The 24,697-nt window shown below is 39.8% G+C and overlaps 2 protein-coding genes across 2 annotated transcripts in view; both read right to left on the bottom strand.

Moving 5' to 3' along the window:
• Window positions 1-921: 921 nt before the first annotated feature.
• On the bottom strand, window positions 922-3,862 carry rplp0 (ribosomal protein, large, P0). Its single transcript, XM_059329202.1, has 8 exons — window positions 3,813-3,862; window positions 3,410-3,517; window positions 3,096-3,271; window positions 2,757-2,844; window positions 2,043-2,189; window positions 1,697-1,882; window positions 1,441-1,581; window positions 922-1,142 (listed from the first exon to the last, which is right to left on the bottom strand). The coding sequence occupies exons 2-8, from the start codon at window positions 3,461-3,463 to the stop codon at window positions 990-992; spliced, it is 945 nt and encodes a 314-aa protein (XP_059185185.1). The 5' UTR covers window positions 3,464-3,517; window positions 3,813-3,862; the 3' UTR covers window positions 922-989.
• A 5,894-nt stretch (window positions 3,863-9,756) lies between these two features.
• The window catches only part of LOC131968355 (paxillin-like), a 37,530-nt gene continuing 22,589 nt past the window's right edge, over window positions 9,757-24,697 (bottom strand). The window contains exons 5-11 of the mRNA XM_059329185.1: window positions 24,434-24,629; window positions 24,103-24,250; window positions 17,233-17,391; window positions 16,587-16,760; window positions 14,403-14,484; window positions 14,130-14,278; window positions 9,757-12,986 (exon numbers count right to left, since the gene is read on the bottom strand). Coding sequence (XP_059185168.1) covers window positions 12,717-12,986; window positions 14,130-14,278; window positions 14,403-14,484; window positions 16,587-16,760; window positions 17,233-17,391; window positions 24,103-24,250; window positions 24,434-24,629 — 1,178 coding nt within the window. The 3' untranslated portion in view covers window positions 9,757-12,716. The remainder of the gene's footprint in view (window positions 12,987-14,129; window positions 14,279-14,402; window positions 14,485-16,586; window positions 16,761-17,232; window positions 17,392-24,102; window positions 24,251-24,433; window positions 24,630-24,697) is intronic.

Genomic DNA, 24,697 nt, shown 5'->3' on the forward strand with positions numbered 1-24,697 from the left:
AAAAAAGACAAAATTACTAAAAGACAAAATGACTTAAAGATACAAAATGACCAAAAAATACACAGAATTACCAAAAGACACAAAAAAGATCCAAAATAGACAAAACTAAAAAAAAAAAAAAAAAAAAAATAGGGATCTTCCACACACACAACACGTAAAGTGCCAGTCATGAAACTCACATTAAACTTTCATATCAAGGTGGGGGCCACAAAATATCTCAAGGGCCGCAAGTGTGAGACCCCATGACATGTCTGGAGTTATACCTGGATGCTATGTAATTACACACTTCCCCTGCTAATATTTAAGGTAGTTTAGCCAAGTGCATGTAGAGTATACCCAGTTAAACATTTCTAAAAAGGACACTTGATATTGAATTTGAAGATACTTCGGTTTTAACACACAAGTGCTTGTTAGTCCCAAACTCGACTCAGAAGTATATATAAAATATTAAAAAGCCAGGAAAATGTATTCTTAGTGAAACTAGTACAGGAGGGTGTGCAGTTGATTTTTTCTTCAAATATTCTACTGTAGCATCAAAAATGTGATTTTCATTTATGTAGGGTTACCTATTAAAGGTTCCATTTTAGTTGACAAATGCAGTATGATGGCTTTATTTTGAAGGCCGACACACCCAAACAGGAAGTCTCGGGCGTCGTCACGCCAATTTCCCGGATAAATGTTTACGCATAGCAACTTTTTTTTTTCATGGCTAAACCATAAGAGGGAAGATTCAACTTCGAATCATGTTATCAATGCACTGAATACTTGAGTTTTGACGTTCAATGTTGAACCCTGTTAAAATCTGATGGTTACTTCACTCCTTTGTAGTCTTGATCAAATATCTATACAACTATACTGCACCCAACTTCATTTTACCATATGCAACCTTACAATTTTATGCAAAAGTATTCACAAGGCAGATGGGTTTAAGAGACTTTATTGAATCATGTTCTTAATTGACTCAATTTGGTTTGTTCGCTGTATTTGTTTTAGTCGAACAGACCGAAGCCCATGTCGTCATCCGATTCCTCAGACTCCTCCTTAACCTCCTCCTTAGCAGCTGGAGCTGCAGCAGTCTCGGCAGCTGCTGCAGGTGCTGCGACAGCAGCAAAAGCAGATGGGTCAGCCAGGAAGGCCTTGACCTGTGAGAAAAAAAAAAAAAAGTTATACATTTTGATGAATTCCAGTTTTACTGAGTGTAACAGCCAGGGATACATTAAATAAAGTCAAAAGTCTTAACATTGTTGTCTTATAAAACTACATCTTTCGTGTCTGAAACCTTACGTGCCTAGCAGTCAAGAAATGCTGACTGTCAGGTATAGCGAGGAAACAGTTTACTGTTTGCAGGGGGAACGACAAAGCAGTACCACACGAGCTGCATTGTAACTTATCCTGCATCTGGACATAGGTTTTTCCTAATGAACCATTTGATGTGTATACCTTGTCTGCCAGGGGGAAGGAGTAGTCTGTCTCCACAGCGACAGCCAGGACTCTCTTGTATCCATTGATGACAGAGTGTGGGACGGAGGCCAATGTGGGATAGCCAATCTCCAGACACACACTAGCGATGTTCCTCACACCCTAAAAAAAAAAAAAAAAAGTTTAGAGTTAGTACATACAGCTATTATAAACAAATGGATCTGAAGTGAATTTGGTTAGCAGCAATGACTGCCATCATACAAGCATATCATCTCACCTCCAGGAATCTGCCATGCAGAGAAGCCTCTGTGATGTCGAGCACCTCAGGACTGTAAACACTGCCATTGTCATACACCTGCTGGATGATGAGTCCATAGGAGAAGGGTGAGATGTTCAGCATGTTGAGGAGTGTGGCCTCACTGGCACCAACCTTGTCGCCAGTCTTGATCAAACCAACGTCACTCTGGGGAGAGAAATGCTCATTAGTTACTGATGCAACATGATGTACATTTAGAAGTTTGACATCCGTTTACAAGTCTGGGACATTGCATGCGACGAGGCAATCTTTCCTGCAGGTCAGACAGAAATTCAAAGTACCTCAGTATAATGGTTTACACACTCACCAAGATTTCAATGGTTCCCCTAGAGATCTTGGTGGTGATACCCAGAGCCTGGAAGAAAGAGGTCTTCTCAGGACCCAGACCAGTGTTCTGGGCTGGCACAGTCACATCACAAGGGGCGATTGCTCCAGCACGAGCAGCTGCAGGTACCTGGGATATAATAGAGAGTTTTAGTATGCTACATCACTCTGGATAAATTCTATTAAGCTTGGAACATTGTCTGAGGCTCAACATCTTTTTTTCAAGTGTCTGAAACCTTACGTGCCTGGCAGTCAAGATGTGATGACTGACAGGTATAGCGAGGAAACAGTTTATGTTTGCAGGGGGAACGACAAAGCAGTACCACACAAGCTGCATTGTAACTTATCCTGCATCTGGGAACGTTCTATAAATACTGGTCCTACACGTACAATGAACTAGGTTTCTCCTACAGTGTTGCTGAAGATCGATGCATTCTACCCTCAAGCATTCCTTTGAATAATTTCTCAGTACAGGTAGAATGAGTTAAAGAACTTATGGTTTATTCATACGAGTCTGCACTACTTTGAGCTAGGTACCCAACAGGAATCCTAGTACACATCTATGTCTACATTAAGACACATTACAATTCCTTTCCATCAATCTAGATCTGAGAATTGTGTATGTGAACTAGTAAACACTAGTATCTGCACTTGGCACTGGTACTCCTGTTGTCGGATATCTCTTGAGCGCTCTTACCTTGTTTGCCAGCAGCATGTCCCTGACCTCAGCCAGATCCTCCTTGGTGAAGACAAAACCCACATTTCCTTTAATGTGAGGCAAGAGCCTGTCAAATCATAAAGTCACCCATTAGATTTAAGCAAATCAGCATTTTTATATGGAGGAAAAGTTTTTTTTAAGTGTCTGAAACCTTACGTGCCTGGCAGTCAAGATGTGATGACTGACAGGTATAGCGAGGAAACAGTTTATGTTTGCAGGGGGAACGACAAAGCAGTACCACACATGCTGCATTGTAACTTATCCTGCTATATAGAATCTAATGCCTTAGTATTAAAATGAATGAAACAGTAAACTCACTTCTCCAGGGCAGGATTGTTCTCCAGATGGCCACGAATGGCTTTGCGCATCATGGTGTTTTTACCCATCAGCACCACGGCCTTGCTGCGCAGAGACAGACGGATGGTCTGCATCTGCTTGGATCCCACATTGTCTGCACCCACAATGAAGCATTTTGGATAGTCATCCAGAAGTTGCTACAAATGGTGGAAGTATGTCAACACAGCAATCTCCAGAAATCATGATTAACTACTAAACAGCATCATACACTATGTCAACCAGTAAATTATAACACTGGTGTATATACACACGCTTATCAGAAAAGTCCTACTTACGATGATTTTCAGAAAATAGTTGGACTTCCACGTGGCCCTGTCTTCCCTGGGCATCTTTGCAGTGCTTCCAAGGATCGCTGAACAGCTGGTTTAAAGACAAGGTAATATCTGCATCCAAAAAAAAGAAAACGTTAACAAATGTACTTTAGAAACAGACGACACAACCAGCAGAGCCGCCCCAGACATGTGGTCGACAGCTAACGCTAGCCGGCTAATAGCAAGCTAGCAATAACTAAACAGGCCGCGCTAGGTTGAGCCTCGCCGACAAAATAATTCAGCACAGTTCTTACATTTCGGCGCTATAGAATTTTTATCGCTTTAACATGTATATCAAATATGTTATATTTAGCTAGATAACGTTTTTTTTTTTCACGTTTCAGAAAGAGCAAGAAACCTGTCTTACCGCGCACTGTAGGGTCGCGTGAAAGAAAGAGGAAAAGGAAGGGACGCGAGAAGAATATATAGCAACAAGTGACCAATCACAGTGGAGTATGTGCGTTAGCTGCTCAACTATTGGATGGTTGCTCTGTCAATCACTTCACTACAAGTAACGCTGGTAACTCTTCACTAAGAGAAAACGACGGAAAACCGCTAAGCTTTCTTCATTTTGTCTCTCAGAAACAGAACTAGATGGTAAGATACACGGCTTTCATTGTTTGTTTTGTTTTTTTACTGTCACCTGAGGCAGGTAAATCTCTGACGTTACAGGCTCCGATACAGCAGATGGCGATATGCACCAGTGTACATTGGCTGATCCTTTGAATCAGAGAAGAAGATTCGCGTCAACTTTGAGCGACAAACAGCAGATTTAGTACAGGAATTTTATAATCTGCTGACTCCAAACCTATGCTCCAAACCCAGTTTTTGTTCACTTTCTACAGGAACTGGAGCAATACTGCACTTCTATTAAAGGACTTAAGAGGAAGAAGGCTCTGAAAACTGACTTTGTTTTGGACCAATACTTTATTGATTGAAGAATCATGCATTATGTTCTTTATTTATTTATTTAGTTGTTATGTATTTATTTATTCTTTTTTTTTTTTTTTTGTTTCTTACCCTTATTTTGGAATTGCTGTTTATTTGAATTTGTTTGTTATTTTTCTTAACCCCCTGGCAAAAAAATGTATATATTGTAAATTGTTATTCTGAATAAAAAAATTAAAAATTAAAAAAAAAGGAATTTTATAATCACACAGGTGTTAAGTATGGGGGACATATTTACATTTTTACAGATGGATCGAAGGAGGAAAAAACAGGAGCAACAATGGTGATTCCCAGTCATGATAGCATATTGTCAAAAAGAACATCAGATCATTTAAGCATTTATGCAGTGGAGTTATGTGCAATACTAATGGCTGTATAGTGGGTGGAGGTCAAGGGGGAAAGAAAGGTAGTTATATGTAGTGATTCAGTTTCATCAATATAAAGCATTAAAAACAGGACAGCCAAAACACATCAGGAAATATTACATGAAATACTGTTAAAAACATCCGGATTGGGAGGGAAATAGTGGAAATAGTGTTCATGTGGGTTCCAGCTTATCAAGGGTTAATTAGGAAATGAAAAAGCAGACAAAAAATGGTTAATGAAGCAGTAAAAAAGAGGAGGTGGAAATGAAAGTAAAATTATCAAAAGCAGAGGGGAAAAGTCTAATCTGGAAAGAAATAATCAGTCAGTGGAACCATCATTGGAAGAGGGAGATAAAAGGGAGACATTTATACAAACTAAAAAGTGTAGTAGGGGTATGGTGACAATAGAACAGAACAAGTAATTATAAGTCGACTAAGAATAGGGCACAGTAGGTTAAATAACACACTTAATATAATAGGAAAACATGCAACTGGTGAGTGTAACTGTGGGGAGACAGTAGAACATGTGGTAACAGCATGTCCTGAGTATGAAAGGGAGAGGGAAAGGATGAAGGTAGAGATGCAGAAGGCAGGCACAAAAATATAATAGAAGGTGGGAAATCTAGAGAAGGGAGGAAAATCCTTCTGAGATTTCTTGCCACAACTAGACTAATTATAAATCCAATCCCCTTTATTTATATAGCACAATTTTAGCAAACACAAGGTTTCCAAAGTGCTCCACAAACAATAAATACATAACACAATACAAAGAGATGTAGTAAACAATAGATCAGTAAGATGCAATAAGATAAAATAAATTAAAAATGGGATAAAAATAAATAAAATAAAATGTAAAATGTACTGCCCGCACAAAATAAAATATGCATGAATACAATAAAAACTAAAAATCATAAAATCATAAAATCAACACTCTACGTGGTGTTAAAAGCCAACGAGAAGAGGTGGGTTTTAAGAAGAGATTTAAAATGAGACAGTGAGGAGGCCTGTCTGATGTGCAGCGGCAATTCATTCCACAGTATAAAGACAAAGAATATAACACATGGGTCTCAAACTTGCGGCCCGCAAGCCAATTGCGGCCCTTGTGACGATATTTTGTGGCCCCCACCTTGATATGAAAGTTTAAAGTGAGTTTTATATGAATGGCACTTTACCGTGTTGTGGAAGGTCCCTTTAATTACTTTTTTTGGTAATTTTGTGTCTTGTATTGGTAATTTTGTTTCTTTTTTTAATAATTTTGTGTCTTTTTTAATAATACTGTCTTTTTTGGTAATTTTGTGTCTTTTTTTTTTTTTAGAATTTTGTGTCTTTTTTTGTAATTTTGTGTCTTCTTTAAGTAATTTCGTTTTTTTCTCTCATTTTGTGTCTTTTTTTAAAAGTAATTTTGTGTCTTTTTTGGTAATTCTGTGGGGTTTTTTGGTCATTTTGTGTCTTTTTTGTAATTTTGTGTCTTTTTTAAGTAATTTAGTTTTTTTTCTGTCATTTTGTGTCTTTTTTTCTGTCATTTTGTGTCTTTTTTTTAAGTAATTTTGTGTCTTTTTTTGGTCATTTTGATACTGCCTCCAGCGGCCCCCAGGTAATTTGAGTTTGAGACCCCTGATATAACAGAAGGAAAGTATGAAAGAAGTGAAGTCCAGCAGATGGCGGTAAATGCAACGAAAAGGATGCCAACTAAGTGCCAATAAACACCAAAGAAGAAGAAGAAGAAGAAGACGACACGCGTGGTGTACACAACGTGATGTCTGTACCTGTCAACAGGGCTAATGTAAACGGTAACTCGCAAAATTGATGTCAACAAGCTAACACATATCACAGCAGATCAAAAACGATGGCACCGCCCGCTCTACAGCTCCCGTCAGAGATCTGGAACCACGTTTTTGGGTATCTTTCCGCGGGAGACAAGTTTAGCGTCCGGGCATCCTGCAAGTATTTCAAAAAACTTGTTGATCATGGATCTCTTTGGAAAGACTGGTCCGTTGTTCTGGATTATCGTATTAGCTCTTACAACAGACAGTTCTGGGCCATTCTTCGCCACAGAAAGGTCAATAGTGTGGTGGTGAGGAACGCAAAGATGAAGGACTGCGAGCAGCTTGCCCTTTCCCTACCTGCTATTAACTCAGTGGTGTTGGAAGACACCGTCCTACCTGAAGAATGCCGCCTTCCGCACTTTCCCAATCTGAAGCGTCTGACTATTAGAGTCGGTCACAGTTCTGTGTCACTGTATGAATCCACGGTGCCGCAACCCCAGCAGCTGACACACCTCACCATATGTCACGGTTCAAAAATCGGTACCAAATTCGATCACTTCCTCTCTGTTGTCTCTGCGTTCCCAAATCTTACATCTCTGGTCTGTCATCAGAATTTTTTGGGAAAAACAATTTGGCTGCTTTATGGTTTACTTAGCTGTTTGCCTAAGCTAAAGCATCTCTCCCTGAAGCCTGTGTATCCAGCGTGGGACCGTCACAACAATTCCACACCCATCCCAGGTCCCCCACCAGGAGCTGATGCCCCAGTCTTGTCCAGTTTGGAAATCATCGACTGTAAAGACCATTTATTACCAGAAGACATGATGAGGTTGACACCTGGCCTGAAACATCTTGCCGTCTTCTACAATCACTCACAATACTTGATGCAGGACAGCCCTCCTGTACCTGATGGCAGTTACCTGAACACATGGCTGAGTGACCTCCCTCAGCTGTCTTCTCTGGTCATTGTCAAGGGCCCGCCTGTTAACAAATATGTCACCTCCATTCCTGCCACAGTGACCAGTCTCACACTGTGTGTTCCACGGTTGTCCTCTAACATGGCAGCTGTATCAGCGCAGGTACCCAACGTCAAGCACCTTCACATAGACGCCTGGCCCAAGTTTGTTGACGTAGCTCAAATCCCACAACTTTTTCCAAAGCTCAAAAGTCTCAAGCTTCGCCATGAACAAGTACCAGAGAAAGACTTCTTAGACCTTCACCAGCTGAAGGACCTGGAATACTTGGAGGTCCTGGATAACCACCCACACCTCTCAGGGCGCATTGGCAAGCTCCAAGCTCTCACAAACTACAGACTTCAGGTCACAACTGCTTCTTACACCAAAGATGTGTTGTCTTGTACTTGTGTTAGTCCGGTTTATTGAATCAGACAGGCTACACATCAAAATCTGTAGTGTTGTTTTTTCAGTTGGTGAGTGTTGATTTTGGAGTTGTTTTAACAAATCAAAAAGCTCTGCCAGCGTTGTTACATGTTAACACCTGACACCTGACTTGGATTCACTTCAGTTGGAGTTGATTTTCAGATTTTGTGACTTGTATGTTCGGCTAAAGACAGAATGCACTTTTAATGTATCGTAAAACAAAACGAATGTTAATTATCACATTAATGAAAGGAAATCACATGATTTTAGTGTTGAAAAAACACTTAAATGTGTCATAAAATAACACAGTGTATGTTAAAAATGAATATTTGACACCCTTGGTGTTTTATGACACCACATAAGTGCACTTTTAACTCAAAATTGTGTTATTCCTTTTCACTTGAGTGTTCAACACTATTAAAGAGTTAAAATATTAACACTTTTCAAAGTGTAATTGTAACTCAGAATCCGTGAGAACTATATAAACTCAAAAAAAGTGTTAAATTTAACACTCTGTTATTGTTGCCATAATGTTGTTTGAACCTGTTGGGATCAAAGTAATGGTTGGATTTGTTCACTCTGCTTTATCATGCAGTTCAAGTTATTCTCAGCCTGATTTGGGCATCTGTGTTGCCTTGTCATACTCCTCACTGTTAACCTAAATCAGTTGTTTTTAACCTGGGGGTCACAAAGAAAACTAAAAGGGGTCCGTAGAAATAAAGTATATAGGTGAGTAGAAACATGTCTCTGCCATACAAGTAATGTTTTCTGCTCTTTTCTCTAACCTTTGCTTTTTACTATAAATCACTGGTGCAGTCAAGCATCCCTTTATTTTTACGGGGTCGTAAAACAAAATGTGAATCAACATGAATGGACTAAACTCTCAACTAAATGTCCTGTGATTGACGTACACAAAGTGCAGTTAATATTTTTTATTATTTTACTTTTTTTGTATCTTTTTGTAAATAGACAGCTGACTGACAAGGACTGGCATTTATTTTGCATCACACAAAGATAACATCTGTTCATTTCACTCATAACTGAAATGTTTGAAAACCATTTGCTACAATCTTACAAATGTTTTTTCATTTCCATTGTGATATGTTTGGGAGAGATTGATCAAGTTTTAAGAAGATATACACTTTATCTGTCAAGAATAAATCACTGACACAATCATTTCATAGAAAGAGATTAAAAAATATATTTTATTCAAACTTTATGGGCGACCGTGTATTTTGTAAAAAATCTTAGTGCCAAAGATAAGAGCCGTGAAGATTAGGTTAGTTGTCAACCAGTAAGTAATTGCCAACTATTTCAATAAAATTGTTTAAGAAATTTGTCCAGTGGCGCAGGATCGTTCAAGAAATTTACTGTATGGAGAGATTTACTTTTGTTTTAAGACTTCATTTGGAGAAATGTACTGAACGCTGGGAAGAATGGATTGTGTATGCACCCTGATTAGTGTGACACTATGCCATGATGTGTGTATTTATGTGTAAAATAGTATTTTTTTTACTTTAACTGTAACACCCATGATGATCTCATGTTCTTTGTACATGTAAATACAAAAAAAAAATCTGATTCCAGCTTAAAAGTGAATATTTAATGGAAATCTCCTGGTTTCTTCCACTAAGTATTTCAGTTGTGAACAAAACAAGACATTTGAGGATATCATCTTGGGTCTGGAAAAAACTGACACTACCATTTTCTGACATAATTCAAAGGTTAATCATCAATGAAAATAATTGACAATCACAGCCTTGCCAAAAATCTAGAAACACTGATTCCAAAAATCAAACATTTTATAGTGTCCCAACTTTATTAGAAACCACAAAATCACCTTTCAGACAAAACAATGCCAGAAATAAAGTATTTATTTTATTTGCAGCAGTTATAATAATCAGTCAGTAATCAAGACCCACATAGGCTTTTACACCCCACCCACACAAGAGCCAGTTAAATCTATGGCTCATGAGAAAATGCAAATGGTAAAAGGTCACATGAACATCTTCATTTACAAAGCAAAATTCACTTAATCTCTAACAGTAAAAGGCTTTGATTTTTTTTTCATGAATTCTTTGACAGACGCAAAAACTATAAGGCATTATGCTGTAAGCAGATAAATATACATGGGGCAAACTAACTCACAATTTCCTGTTTATTGTCCCCTGCTACTTCCTGTTAATCTGAATCAGCTACAAGTGCACACTATACTGTCCGCTGAATGACTCGGCCCAGACGCTTTCTCCTTGGCTTGTCTATTACAGTGTAAACCTTTAAGATGTACCACAGCAGACAAAGCCTCTCCCAGAGTTCAGCCCATAAAGAGTCAAATCACAGGAAAGGTTGAGAACTCCACAGTGTATAAGACCTTATTGCATTGACACATTTGGCACAAGAGCAAACATCTTCTCAAAGTAAAAATCTGAATGTTGATACACACATAGGGATCAAAACGACAAGCAATATTGTCCCGAAAATACAAAAAAAAAAAATCACTCATTGCATCATATAGGTGGCAAAAGAGGGCTACAACTAAAATTAGTCATTTCATACATTTTGCTCAAAGTGTGGCCCTGTATTATGATTCCTGACCAGCTAACACAAACATCCAGCTTCCATCAGTGAGCCAAGCGCCGATATCAGCTCAGACAGCAGGATCAGAGTTCATGACTCGTAATGAAAAATAATAAGGGCTGCGTTTCCTTGGAAGTCTGACACACTGGAATCAAAGCTGGTACGTGTCATGTGAGAACTGGGTAAACTACTGTTAGCCTACATGCCAATAGAGCCAGCTCTTTGCATATCAGTGTGAGCCCAAATAGCTCAAAAATATATATATATATTCATCAAAACAGTGACAAAACACAGTTCTGTCACAAAGTTGAGCGTGTTACAGGTATACAAATTTAGGTTCTGATTGTAACAGCAACTGGCAGGTAGTGCTGATGAAACTCCACATAAAAGAAAGCATGCTTCTAATCCAAATGCATGACCATTTTTTAACCAGCCTTAACAATAGATTTCATACAGTAGCAATAGTAACATATGGAAAAAGATGTTGAACTGAAGCATCATTTACTCTGCACTGAATTCTTCTGGATTTATTCTGTGTGGGTACATCATGCAGGAGAATCTCCGAACTGGAGTAAATACAGTTCATTTAGTTTTGGCTTGTTTTTAATTGCACCATAAGTCCAACATTAACAACCGTAGATGTATATTATTCTTACTTTTTGTCATCTTCAGCTGCAACCATTTAGTCTTATTTGTAGAGCCCGACCGATCAAATATGCCTATCACAGATATATTGGTATAGGCAGAAATGGTTTCAACACATAGTTCATCCAGCAGAGCATAGATTTTATAATCTGGTGGCAAAAAGCACAGAATGAGAAACAAAAAACTGCTCACAGCTTTGTCAACTCAATCATTCAACGACATCAAGAAAAGTAACATTTGCATTTTGGAACATAAAACAGCAACTTTAAAGACTTAGTTCATTCTGTTTATATGTTATAAACTGGAGTGTAACAGTGATGTTACATGTATATATATCAGACAACAGATCAATATTGGAAGTTTTACTCTCCAATATCAGTATCAGCCCCAGAAATCCAGTATCAGTCAGGCTCCACTTATTTGAATACTAATATTGAAAATTAAAAAGTCACTGCGTTAGGAAAGTAAAAAGAAGTTCCAAGTTGCTACAGGATAAAAAAGGTTGATATGGTGACTTATATGTTTGATACCACACCCAATGGGAAATAATTAGGGATGCACCAATCTGATACTGATATTGGAGATCAGGCCGATACTGACTCAATAGCTGGATCAGGTTACATTTTGTTTTACAGGAGGACTCATTCTTTGATACCCGAAGCCCATTTATTAGCATCAGGAAAGAAAAAGTCGGATTGGTGCATCCCTAAAAATAATCAACTTACAAGAGCACAAATGTGAGTGTAATGTATGCTAAAACTGAGAAAACACCTGGGTTCTTTTTCATAGTAAAACAGTAGAAAAATAAGGACGAGCTAATATGTTGCTGACGCCTGTTAAATGCACCTTAAGACGGTCTCGTCAAGAGATCTGTGGTTGGAGTGTGCAAAGAGTTTGAACTGGTATTTTAAAGAAGTGAGAAAGAAAAAGGAGGACTTCAGTTTGTGTCTGTGTGCATGTACATATGGAGTGTTTTCATGGTTATCTTTAATGGCACCTCAGAAGTCTCCAAAGCTAGAAAAATACATCTTTTCATAGATTATTCCAACACTTATTGGCCAAGCACTATGTATTAAACACTCAACATACTCTAAAACTGCTTAAGTCAATTCTCCATGGTCCATGCAATCAAGCAGCTGTTTCAAATCCGCATAAAACCACCATAGGGTGCAAGGTCTTGCCCTGCAATGGGGGAATTAAATCATTTACAAATCAGGGCTCTGAGGAAGTCTTAATTCGACGCCCATATGCTCATATATGTACACACGCACAAGGGGAAATAAATGCATTTTCTTTGCTGCACAAAGGAGGAAAACTAAATAAAAATCTCTTTGGGCTCTGTTTAAAATGTCTTTAGCAAAAATGTGAAATGCCAAGCCTGAGAGGTTGGACAACCAGGGGAATCCCTTCGATGTCAAGGGTCAATAGTCAGACATTTGTCACCCTTATGATGTGATACACCAACGCCCTCATCCTCAAAAACCACATCACTGATTCATACATGCTAGACATGTGAGTGCACACACATCCACACTTGCATTCAAGACTTGTAAATAAATGTGTAAACGTGCGTACACACATTTATACACAGTCCCTAAGAACTGAAGAGTTTGACAAAGCAGCCTTGGCAGTACGGCTTCTCGTTCTGCTCCTTGAAGGTGCCTTTGTTGAGCTGCTTGAGGCAAAAAGCGCACACAAAGTGCTCTGGGTGGAACTTCTTAGCCATCGCTGTGATGCAGCGGCCGGTGATGGGCTTCTTGCAGCCGGAGCACAGAGAGCCGCGCTGCTCGTGGTAGTGCGCCTCGCAGTACGGCTGGCCGCCGTGATCAAAGAAGCTGCCGTTTATGAACGGCGTGAAGCACTCCTGGTAAATCAGAAGAGAAGAGGTCGAATGAATGATGATGCGTACACATAATTTCTAATTTCTACTCTCCTACCCGCTCTCTCAGGTCAGCTGACCAGCTTCTCCTGAGAGTGCCAAAAGCTAGGCTGAAGCTCAGAGCAAGGTTATAATAGTTTTGGATTTTTCATTAGTTTTAGTTTTAATTTCGTTGTGAATTTTTGTTTTCAAATTCAGTTAGTTTTAGTTAGTTTTTAGAGTGAGTTTTCTAGTTTTAGTCTAGTTTTTATTTTTTGAAAATGCTTAGTTTTAGTTTAGTTTTTATTAGTTTTAGTGTTAGTTTTAGTTTTTTTGTAATGGGCTATGTTTTGGGTGCGAGATTCAAAGTGGTCATAATAAATTTTGCCTTTATTTTCTTTGGTTTATCATCTCAGCCCCAATAAGGTTATTAACTGTTTTGAATTTTGGAGTGTAGACATCTAAGTCTCAGTAAACATATTCACCATGTGTTGCATGTTCAAATAGAAACACTGAATTATGAATGAAAAAAGTTGACAAAAACTAAAACTAAGGACATTTCCACTATAATTTTAGTTAGTTTTGTAACCACGCAATACAGTTTCAGTTAGTTATCGTTTTTTTAAAAACTCTAGTTTTTATTTTTATTTCAGTTAACGAAAATGTTTTTTCAATTCTAGTTTTCGTTATTTCGTTAGTTTTGGTTAACTATAATAATCTTTTGCCATTGCAGCTCCAAAACTGTGGAATGAATTGCCGCTGCACATCAGACAGGCCTCCTCACTGTCTCATTTTAAATCTCTTCTTAAAACCCACCTCTTCTCGTTGGCTTTTAACACCACGTAGAGTGTTGATTTTATGTTGATTTTATGATTTTTTGTTTTTATTGTATACATGCATATTTTATTTTGTGCGGGCAGTACATTTTACATTTTATTTTATTTATTTTTATCCCATTTTTAAATTATTTTATCTTATTGCATCTTACTGATCTATTGTTTACTACATCTCTTTGTATTGTGTTATGTATTTATTGTTTGTGCAGCACTTTGGAAACCTTGTGTTTGCTAAAATTGTGCTATATAAATAAAGGGGATTGGATTGGATTGGATAATTTGACAAATTTGCTAAATATGTTGAGTGTCTCACCCTGCAGACGAAGCACTCAGGGTGCCAGAGTGAGTTGAGAGCCGAGATGTAGTTCTCCAGGATGGCACGGGCACAGCCACCACATTTAGGGGCAAACATGTCAAAGTAGTCCTTTCTGCAGAACGCCTTTCCGTCCTTCTCATGGAAACCTAGAGGGCAGAAAGGACACAGTAACTCACTCCATTTCCTTCTTTTGTTAATGAAAAAAAATCAACATTGCTCTTTTTCTACACAAGCCAGGTGTTTTGTTATTAATTGATGAGCAGTTGGTACCTTCTGGTCCGAAAAAGGCACCACACTGGGCGCAGAAGAAGTGCTCTGGATGCCAGGTCTTGTCCAAAGCAGTCACTACTCTCTGTGAAACAAGCGAGAACCAAACCTTCAATTTCTGCTAAAAGATGTGATTCTTTAACCCATAAGAGCCCAGACCTATTTATCCTTGAAGGAAACTTATGGGGGATATACCACAGACCAAGTGGACCACATAGAACACATTAATGATGTTTTTTTTTTATTTTTATAAATACTAACTCTCAATGTCAAAGATCTGCGATGTCACATATTCGATACATTAGGCATTTATGGTATTTATGTTTATGATATTTCTTTTTTTTTTTTTAAACTAGACATTTTCTGCTAACAGAAACACAAATTTGCCTTTTTCTTTGCATCTCCACAACATATATCAAAATTGTGACATTAATAGTGCTGTTTAACAACAAATTATTTTTCAGATTTGTTTTTAAGTAACAAAATAAGAATAAATCAATAATAAATAAAAACAAATAACAATTTGCCTTTTTGTTTGCATCTCAATAGCATATATCAAAATTGTGACTTTAATTTATTGATTAATTTGTTAATTTTGGAGAAGTCACTTCTTGTCAAAGTCACGTGACCACCTCACCAGGGTGTTGAGTATACCTCTCTTAGGGATTTAATGAGTTAATGTGAAGCATAAAGCTGAATATGAGAGATTCTAGAAGATTTAAAGTGTTTGTTACATGGGTGTCACCATGGGTTCTTATGGGTTAAAAAAAAACTGAAAAAAGTTCACCTTTCTAAGAGAAAAACAACACACAGTATGCGCTTCTGTTGATACAGGGGGAAGCTAACACATCAGGAAGTAAGAAGCCAGGAGAGGGCAGACAAAGCCCACAGAGACAGTTTGGGAGGTGCTGGAAGGATATGACTGTTACCTCATGTTTTCCAGCCTGATAGCATTTCTCAGCAACTTCAGCTGGAAGAACACTCATCCTGTCCATGTTACACAAGATTTTAAAACATCCACAGCTGCTACGGTTCTGCAGCAGGGCAGGAATTACTCAGTGCAAACCAGCATGTCAGAGCACAAGTCATTCCTGGCTTTGCCACCAGGGGGTGCAGTGTTGAAAAAGAGTTTTGCTTTGTTTTCTCCGAGGGAGGGCAATCTTTAACATTCATTATAAGCATACATACAGAGCAACTGCTGCACTGAAAATATTACAACAGGGCGCCAAAATAGTAAAACAAAAAGTAAATGAAAAAATAATCAGGTTTTCTTTGAAAAGGTATCTACCTGTATATGAATATGGAATCTGGAGGAACATTTTGATATAGGGAGCATTCTGGTTTCCATTTAAATAGTACTGACCAACCACATTAAAGCAGGCTTTGGTTGTATGGAGATAAATAGTACATGTGGAATGCAAAAGAAGTGGAACACATTACGGAAATGCAATCTTGAAACCCACTGCACCCTTAGCAGAAATCTGTTAATAAAGACTCCATCTCTCAACTCTGACTCCAATTATGTAGATGTTTAGTGATGCCCTTAGACCTCTGAAGGATACAACCTACCCACCTCCAACCCTGGTAAAAACTCAAAAAAACAGGGTTGAATGTAAACAACTGGAAATCCAAATATGACTTACTAAAGACAGAGAGACAGAGAGACAGAAATAAAGGAGTGGTGAATCAGGAGACCTTGGCAGTGACTCATGTTGGCTTTTCCCCAGGTTAAATGTCCACTGTCTACTTCCCTTACGGTACCTCTGGCACTGTGTGTCTGTGTGTGTGTGTGTGTGTGTGTGTGTATGTGTGTGTGAACAAAGGCTCAAAACACTTGACTGGAGTGTGTCACTATGAGGATAAGACTGAGCGCTGACAAGCGAGAGACGAGAGAAGCATGTAGTGAGAAAGACAGACGAGATAGTCAGTCTCTGTGCACAAAACAAGTCCCTTCACTTCGACTTACTCTAGGATTCTAAGTGTGTGTGCATGTGTGTGTGTCTGACCAATCAACTCTCAGCGTCTGCTTGAGAAATAAAGGCAATATCCAGCATGTAGTGACTTTTCCAGTAAGGCCTGAATCCATTAAGTTATGAATAAATAAATATTATGCACCCATCCATTATATACATGCTTGTGTGTGTGTGTGTGTGTGTGCGTGTGTGTGTTAATGTATGCATTACTAACATCCAGTATGGGTCCATTACAGTAGTGGCATCTCGGTGAGAACAGGCTGTGGTAGTCTTTCTCACAGTACGGTTGCCCCTCACGCTCAAAGAAGTTCCTGGAGCCTATCTCCTCCTGGCAGTGGGTGCACACAAAGTGCTCGGGGTGCCACGTTCTGCCCATGGCAGTCACCACCTGGTGTGGGGAGACACAGTGCATTAAATTAAAATGAGTTCCTGAGGGAAAAGACATGGCTCAGGAGAGAAAAACAGCTGCAGCCTTGCATACAAGAAGCAAAGGATATATTGCAAACAACAGCAGATGCAGGGCTCATAACTTAATGTTTAAAAAATAAATAATTATATATTTATTATATTTAAAAAATCTCAGACCATTCCAGTTGGATCATGAGACACAGAAAATAAAATGTTTGTGCCTATTTTAACAGAAGAAATAAAAGTTTTTTTATTGCCCCACTTATTGGCCGCCAATTAAACAAGAGATGAATTATTGATAGATTGACTCGCTTGGACCTTAAGCAATCAGCAAGCTTTGAAATATGATGAACCCAAGCCAACACTGCATAGCCTCCAACTTGGTTAAGTGCCACAACTGAATTCTTCAATGTGTACTGACTTGTAAGTGTATTTTTCAGTGTTATCCTCACCTGGCCAACAATGGGTTTCTTGCAGGCTCCGCAGACGCCTTTAGCCACCGTCTGGACTCCTAATCTGTTGAGGTCGGACTGAAGGCTTCCCAGCATGTTGTCCAGCTTGTTGGCAGGTTTGGGGGGACCAGTGGGAGAAGTCTTTCCCTGGGACTGGATCTGACGGAGATGAAAGACCAAATTAGCTTCACAATACCGTTCTCATATTAGATGATACGTTTTTGGACTTACCTCCTTTTCATATTACATAATTTTGTAAACTCAATGTAGTTACTTCCACCAAGGAGGGTTTTTTTGTCTGTCAGCAGGATTACATTGGCAACTATTGGCCTGGTTTTCATGAAACTTGATGGAACGGTGTAGCTCGTGCAAAGGAATAACCTATTACGGACATTCATTATTTTTCAATTTTGTTAAAGGCATACTATGCAGTATGTCATAATTGTCACATTCTTTTTGTAAATACAACACTCTTGGTTATCATTTTGGAACAAGCTTTGTCTGCTTTGTTTCGCCTTGTTATTTTTGCATTTTTTTGTGGCACAAACCTGCCTTTTTCGTGGTTGCGTGCCCAAAGCTGGACACCCAGAAACGACCCAAACACAGCAAAGAAATACAATCATTCCACATCACAATCCACATTCACAGGTACTATTAATTCTCTGGGGAAGCCTTCACTTGTAGTTGCTCAAATTTCATACAGAAAGCAGCTGGTATGGAGCACTCGGACAGTGGTTTACTTTCTCAAACTAAGGTGTGGTTAAATAATTACATAAATGCAATATTAAATCAGAATCGAGTAAAAATGTGTTCCTTTTGAAAATAACTGCCTTAGTAAGTGTTCATTAAATAGTTTATACCTTGCTGGTAGAACAACAAGTGAACAAACTAAATGGGGGTTAGAAGAAAATACCAAGTTAAACTATGGACATATCAGCCAGGACAAAATATGTTTTCATCACCCTTAATCCACATCTGCAGGCTTTGATGATGACCCTGTAATATCAATATTGTGCGTGTGTGAATGTGTGTCTAGCTACTGTAATGTAAGCAAACACAGCCCTTCTCAGATGGTGTGGTTATTGGAGCTTCATGACTCTTACATTCCTCCGAGAGAGAAAATAGCATCTCTGCTCCATGTATTCTCTAACACAAATAAAACAGCCAGACATCTCACTGAGTGCAATTACACTCTACATTCATTTCAATCTTCTGCTCTACAAGTCCTCACCAAAAATACGCTAATAAAGACAACGATCTCTTCTAAAAGAGGTGATGGTACATTCAACTTCAACATTCTGGTAACTAACCAAGTGGGACCTGTTGACGGAAGTCCTGTGAGAGCTGCTATAATTGTGTTGGTAACTGTGCTGTCATGTGGCAGGTTAGGTTTCAGTTGCACTGCGAGCCTACCATTCCTGCCCATGGCTGGACAGTTAGTGTAATGGGAACATGGGGGGTTACACTCTTCTTGCCTCTAAGCTCTTAAACTCTCTCTCCACTCTGAACACACAGCCCTTGGCGCCGTCAGATGTCAGAATTAGAAAAGGGGCTCAGTCTCTCTAGCCTGAATGTCAGCACCCCTCGTAACCTGGACTGACTGGATTTCAGACAAAGCTCTAAAGAGGTTACCTGTTGCAACCTGGCAAGAATGGACACCATGGGTAGAAAATAGCGCCAAAGCTCACATAAATACCGATGTGCAACTGCTGGGGTTTGAGCCAAATGACCTGCAAACATGCTCGAGTGAAACAACTTTAGGTTTACAGGAAGGTAGAGAAGGAAGATGGAGAAAGGTGATGCGTGCCTGCATTGGTGGGAAGATAGGGTCATACTCGGTCTGACAACCCACTGATACAAAGACCTTGGGAGGTGGAGGTGGCGTGACTGGCTTGGGAGGGGGACTAGGTGATGGAGGAAGCTGGACAGGGGGAGGCGTGGGCTCCCTAGGTGGAGGAGTAGGTTCCTTTGGGGGTGGAGGTGTTGGTTCTCGAGGAGGGGGAGGGGTCGGAGGGGGAGGGGGAGGTGGTAGTGGCGGAGGTGTCTGCTTGACTGGGGGTGGCTTTTTGGGTGCTGGGAGGGATTGCGGAGGGGGGAGGACTTTTCTCTGTGGGAGAGGTGATTCAGGAGGGATGATGATCTGAGGGAAAGAAGGGAAAAGGAAACAGCAAAAAGAGGAAAGCAAACCAACAAACAAGGGGTCAGAATGAGGAAAAGGAAATGGTAGTTGAAATAAAATTGACACGACAAACTGATATGTTTAAAGTGATTGTCAGAGGCAAATACAATTTTTATGGGAATATGATGAAACATCTTTCCTTTTTTTCCTCTTTTTTATACATTTGCCAGTTAATGTATTGACCATAGGCCAAACTAACATTAGCTAAACCATCAAAGGGACATATCAATTCCAATAAATGGTTTACTGTGGTCTGTTGCACGGAGTAGCACTGATTCCTCCTGTGTGCCTCTAATGTCTACCTTATCCACAGATGGCTGGACCCTTTCTTCCCGTGTTCGATGTGGGTTGGACATGACAATGACTCCTTCTGTCATCCAATCGTCTGGCTGTTGCTTACGCTTGCGCTCCACTCGACCAATTCCAAGTTTCCCCTGCAGCTCTTCAATGAGTCGGTCTTGTGAGTTGCTTTTATTCACAATGACCGGTCCCATTTTACGTCGCAACATTCCCTCCCTGAACATTGGATGAACATTGCAGGTCTCTTTGGTGCGGCGGATGACCGACTTGAGCTGGAAAGTGGATGATATATGGAGGTGTGGTTGTGCCATTCACCAGAAGGTCCATGTTGGGGTTACAAACGCAAGCAGGACGGCACCGGCAAACGAAATGTCATTCAAGCGGCAAACATGTTCAAGCATTGGCTCCAAAACATCGAGCTTTTGAGAGGCACTCATTTTTCCAAACAAATTGGCCTGCAGAAGCAAAGCAAAGCCTTCCATTCCATTCAAATTAATTCTCTACTGTCAAATCTACATGACACTACTGAGGTTTCTGTGGCACGGCATGCTGGGTAGCTGAGGTCAAGACAACACAGGTCTATTACGAAATGCTTGCACATAAGTATGCATGTGCCAAAGCAAGGCCAAACATCACAGAAGCAAAGAATGTGCTGTATGTGTTTTAAGTACATGTGCATGTTCTTAATACCTAAATGCATTAGAAAATAAGAAACATATCCACCCAACTGTCTTTGTATTGACACCATCAGTGATTAAAAACAGATTTTTTTGCATCATCCACTGATTGCATACATGACAGGCCAGGCCCTGTGACTCACACAGCAATGTCTACTGAAGCAAGTAGGGGCGTGCGGAAACATCCTTTCTGCAAAGCTTTCGACATCGGCCACAAATAGTCTCTACGGGGAGATTTCTCCCTCAAGCCATTTTGTAATTGCTGTGCAATGACACCACATGCATCACACCATAGATGGAGGAATTTTTCTTCATCAAGACACTGTGTTTTTGCTCCCAGAGTATTTGCGGGAGCTGCTCTCCCAAAATAAGCTTATTTCTGCAAGTAATTACACTCTTCTTAAACAATTATTTAACACAGCTATTGTGCCAATATTGTCTGAGTTAATTAATATCTTAGGCCACATGGCCAAATGATACAAAGACCACATGGGGTACTCAAGTTCTCTAGATATTTTGCCAGCAGCTTATTTTGGGAGTGTCAAGTTGAGCGTCCTACTTGGCCAGAAGCAGAAAGCCGCTCCACAGCAGAGGGCTGCTGTGTGGGAAGTTCCATCGTTGCATCTGGTGTCCCGGGGCAGGTGGAGGGGGTGAAACACTCATCAATCCAGCTGGACTCAGTCATGGGAGTCAGGGTTCCCTCTCGGCTGAGTTCGGGGTAAATTCCATCTTCTTCCTCCCAAGATCTGTCTTCATCTCCAGGCATAATGGAAGCAGGTGGCTGGTTCTTACTTAGTTGGGTGGAGTCAGGGGCTAAGAGTTTGTCTAAAGCATCATCTAATAAAGGCTCCCGACATGGCCATGTTAAATCCAGAAATTCACCCCCTCGCCTTTCCGTAGGAGGGGAAGACAAGTTATTTGATGGTACAGTGCCAAGTGGAACTGGTGAAGCTCTGGGACTGCTGGTGCCTGGAACTGTGTAAGTTTTTCTAATGACTGGGGCAGGACTTTTAGGAACTACAGTTCCACTCTTTGGAACTGTCACAGGACTTGAAAGCCTTGGGAGTGTTAATGGGCTAGCAGTCATTGGCAGTGTTTCAGGACTATAACTCTTGGGTACACTTGGGGAACTACAGATATAAGGGACAGTCACAGGACTTGAAATCTTTGGAACTGGACTTGAGAGTCTTGGAATCGACACTGGACTAGCACTCTTGGGAACTGTTTCGGGACTACCACTCTTTGGGATGGTAACAGGACTAGAGATACTAGGGATTGTAACTGGACTGGAGTGTTTTGGAACTGGACTTGAAATCTTTGTATCTGTGACTGGACTAGCAGCCTTTGCAGTCACTTCTTGACTATGACTAATAGGAATTGGACTGTAGCTTTTAGGGACTGGACTTGGGTTCTTAGACTGACTTAAATTGGAGCATTTAAGATCAGGTGGACTCGGACTCTTGGCTCTAAGAATAGGACTGGGGTTTATAGACACAGTAACAGGACTAGGGCTCTTGGAAACAAGTACTGGACTAAATCTCTTGGCAGCGGGTACTGGACTTAAACTCTTCCCAAGTGGACTTGAGACTTCACTAGCAGATACTTTAGTGATTGACATTTGTGTTGGACTTGTGTTGACTTCAGTTTGACTAGCAGGCTCTGTGGTACTAGAGATACTGAGGCTTTCCACGTGAGAGATCTCGGAGGTGACACTGCCACCATCATCTATCTGTTGGATCTTGGAGTACTGAAGGCTCTTTGATGATGCAACTACAGTAGAAACAGCTGAAGATGTAAGGGCTGAACTACCATCTTCATCTATATGGAGTTCCAACGGAAGAGGGGTACAGGAGGGAGTAGTGTAACTGGAAGGTAGAAGAGTATCCACTGAACCAATATTAGGATTTATAAATGGGGCCGTTTCTGTGGAACCAGCTACCAATGTAGGGTCTACAGCTTCCTCATTAACAGATAACTGAGAGCCAGACTGAACCATGCCCAATGATGTCATGATCACAATGTACAAACAAAGACAACACATAAAACAGTGCAGAGAAAAGAGAGGGAAAACGGGAAACACATTGAGAATGAAGGAAATGAACAGAAAAGTTGTTTCACACTCAAAACCGACCAAGCCGGGGCAGAGTTCACTCAACTGTCTTCAAGTAAAAGTTTCAAAAATCTAACGAAAATAAACATTAAATAAATAATGACTAGAATTAACACTTCCTCGACGCAGTCACAAAAATGTAATCTTCACAAAGATAACATTTATTGCCATGCATTAATGGCCCTGAGTGGGAAATGCATTGGACTGCATTATGTTATGTTGTCAACATAATTATGTTTGCTGTGTCAACCCCACAATTTCCTCTATGAATGCTTTCAACAAAATTGCCAAACAACTAAAGCAAAAGAAAATCTACATGCCATCTAGTCCATGATTATTTTGGTCAAGTGTTACAACAACTCAGTAAATTTGATATTAAAAGCTGGCTGTCATGAACTGGTTGCTTCTTACATATTTAGAAGGGGAAAAAAACAGGTTTTACAGGGTTCAAATTAGATATCTCTTTCTTCAGTTAAAGGAAATCAAAGCACCAGCCACCACATGTATGCCATTGAAACATTAAGTCCAGCTGAGATGTGAAAACTATGTTCACTTTTTCATAAAAGCTTGAAACATTTGTACAGTTCAGGGGGCCTTAATATTTTCAGAAATGGAGCCACAGCAAAAATGCCTTGCCATGGCAGCCATAACTAAATGATGAATTTTTTTATCATGTCTCCTGAACCAAACATGATAACACAGAACTGATGAGGTTTGCCCCCATGTTTTGATGGTCAGTGATTACAGTGATGCCACATACAACCTTATAAAATGTTCAGTTGAAAAGTTAATGGTGAATTCAGTGCTGTTGTAAGAAGAAATCACATTATCTGTGAACCCATAACCTCAACTTTAAAATATTATGTCTAACGCATGCATGTTGTGTAGAGTTTTATTAATAATAATAATAATAATAATAATAATACATTGCATTATATAGCGCTTTTCTAAACACTCAAAGACGCTTAACAGGGAATAAATAAATAAATGGGAAAAAAAGAAAAAGAAAAAAAAGTCAGCGGTTTTGGCGAATTTGAAGAGGTGAGTTTTGAGGGTTTTTTGAAGATGGACAGTGACGGGGAGTCGCAAATGTTTTTTTTTTTTTTTTTTTTTCACATTACAATTACAATAAAGAGTAGAGCAATATTGAATATGACCTTAATATCCATCAATCCATCATCAGTAACCAAACTGTCGACTCTCAGGGTCAAAATAAATCCAAGGCCTGTCATGTGTCCCATGCCTTTACTGGCTGTGACACAATATCACATTTGCAACAAGATTTTTTGAGAATTTCAAGAACTGAGTTTTTAGCTTTTATGAAAAAGAACATATCATGTTAAATATATCACCAAGACTAATAGCAAACATTTTAACTGGGGTCTAACTAAACAGCAAGCAACCCTCAAAATGTCTATTCTAAAACCAAACCACAAAAATAGAAAAGACACTGAATAAAATTAGTCTGACTCTAGATCCTGGTCGTGCAAACCCCCTTAAAATCTGCAGCCTAGTCCCTGAGAGTTGCACAGTGCCAAAAATAGACATCATCCATCCAGTATGCAAACCCCCATGACCCAAAATCTACCCACTACCGTACTCACATTGCTCTGGACTTTGAAGTCAGACAGGGAAGCCATTAGCTCATCTAGCTCTCGTGTGGCAGAGGAAGCAGACATTCTGGCTTGCTGCTGTGCTGGTGTTTCCTCTTGTCCATCTGTTTGTTCGTCTGATACAGCCAGCGGTGTGGGACTAAATACGGAAGGAGCACAATCAACTAAATGTGTGGCCTTTCCACATTAAATTTGAGTATTAGTAACGTGTTTTAGCACCGATTTAAAACGGCTACCTGATATGATACCACATCATATCAGATAGCCGTTTTAAATCAGTGGTGTCATTTCTACGGCGCTTTAATTAGAATGTGTCACTTACATGGGTGAGGGCACAGAACTTTCCAGTTCATCCAGAAGGCTCTCTACACTTGGTCGTACATCCTCTATTCCCCGAGTTACCACACTGCGTTTGGGCTTCTCCATTACAGGTGGAGCAGTCTTGCCCGCAGTGGAGACTCCATTCTCCTGGACATGGTGGATGATGCTGCTGGCGGGCAGCGGGGGAGCTGCTTCCTCTATAACAGAAAAAAAGCGAAATTATTTTATTTCATGTACCCACAGTGCATAGTTTATCATATATCAT

Source organism: Centropristis striata, chromosome 3 (assembly GCF_030273125.1).
Source record: "Centropristis striata isolate RG_2023a ecotype Rhode Island chromosome 3, C.striata_1.0, whole genome shotgun sequence".
Taxonomy (NCBI): domain Eukaryota; kingdom Metazoa; phylum Chordata; class Actinopteri; order Perciformes; family Serranidae; genus Centropristis; species Centropristis striata.

Coding starts and splice junctions, on each gene's coding strand:
- rplp0 (XM_059329202.1), bottom strand. CDS start 3,463: ATGCCCAGGGAAGACAGGGCCACGTGGAAGTCCAACTATTTTCTGAAA. Junction 3,272..3,409: donor ACTATTTTCTGAAAATCATC/GTAAGTAGGACT, acceptor CACCATTTGTAG/CAACTTCTGGATGACTATCC. Junction 2,190..2,756: donor ACATGCTGCTGGCAAACAAG/GTAAGAGCGCTC, acceptor ATTATATCCCAG/GTACCTGCAGCTGCTCGTGC.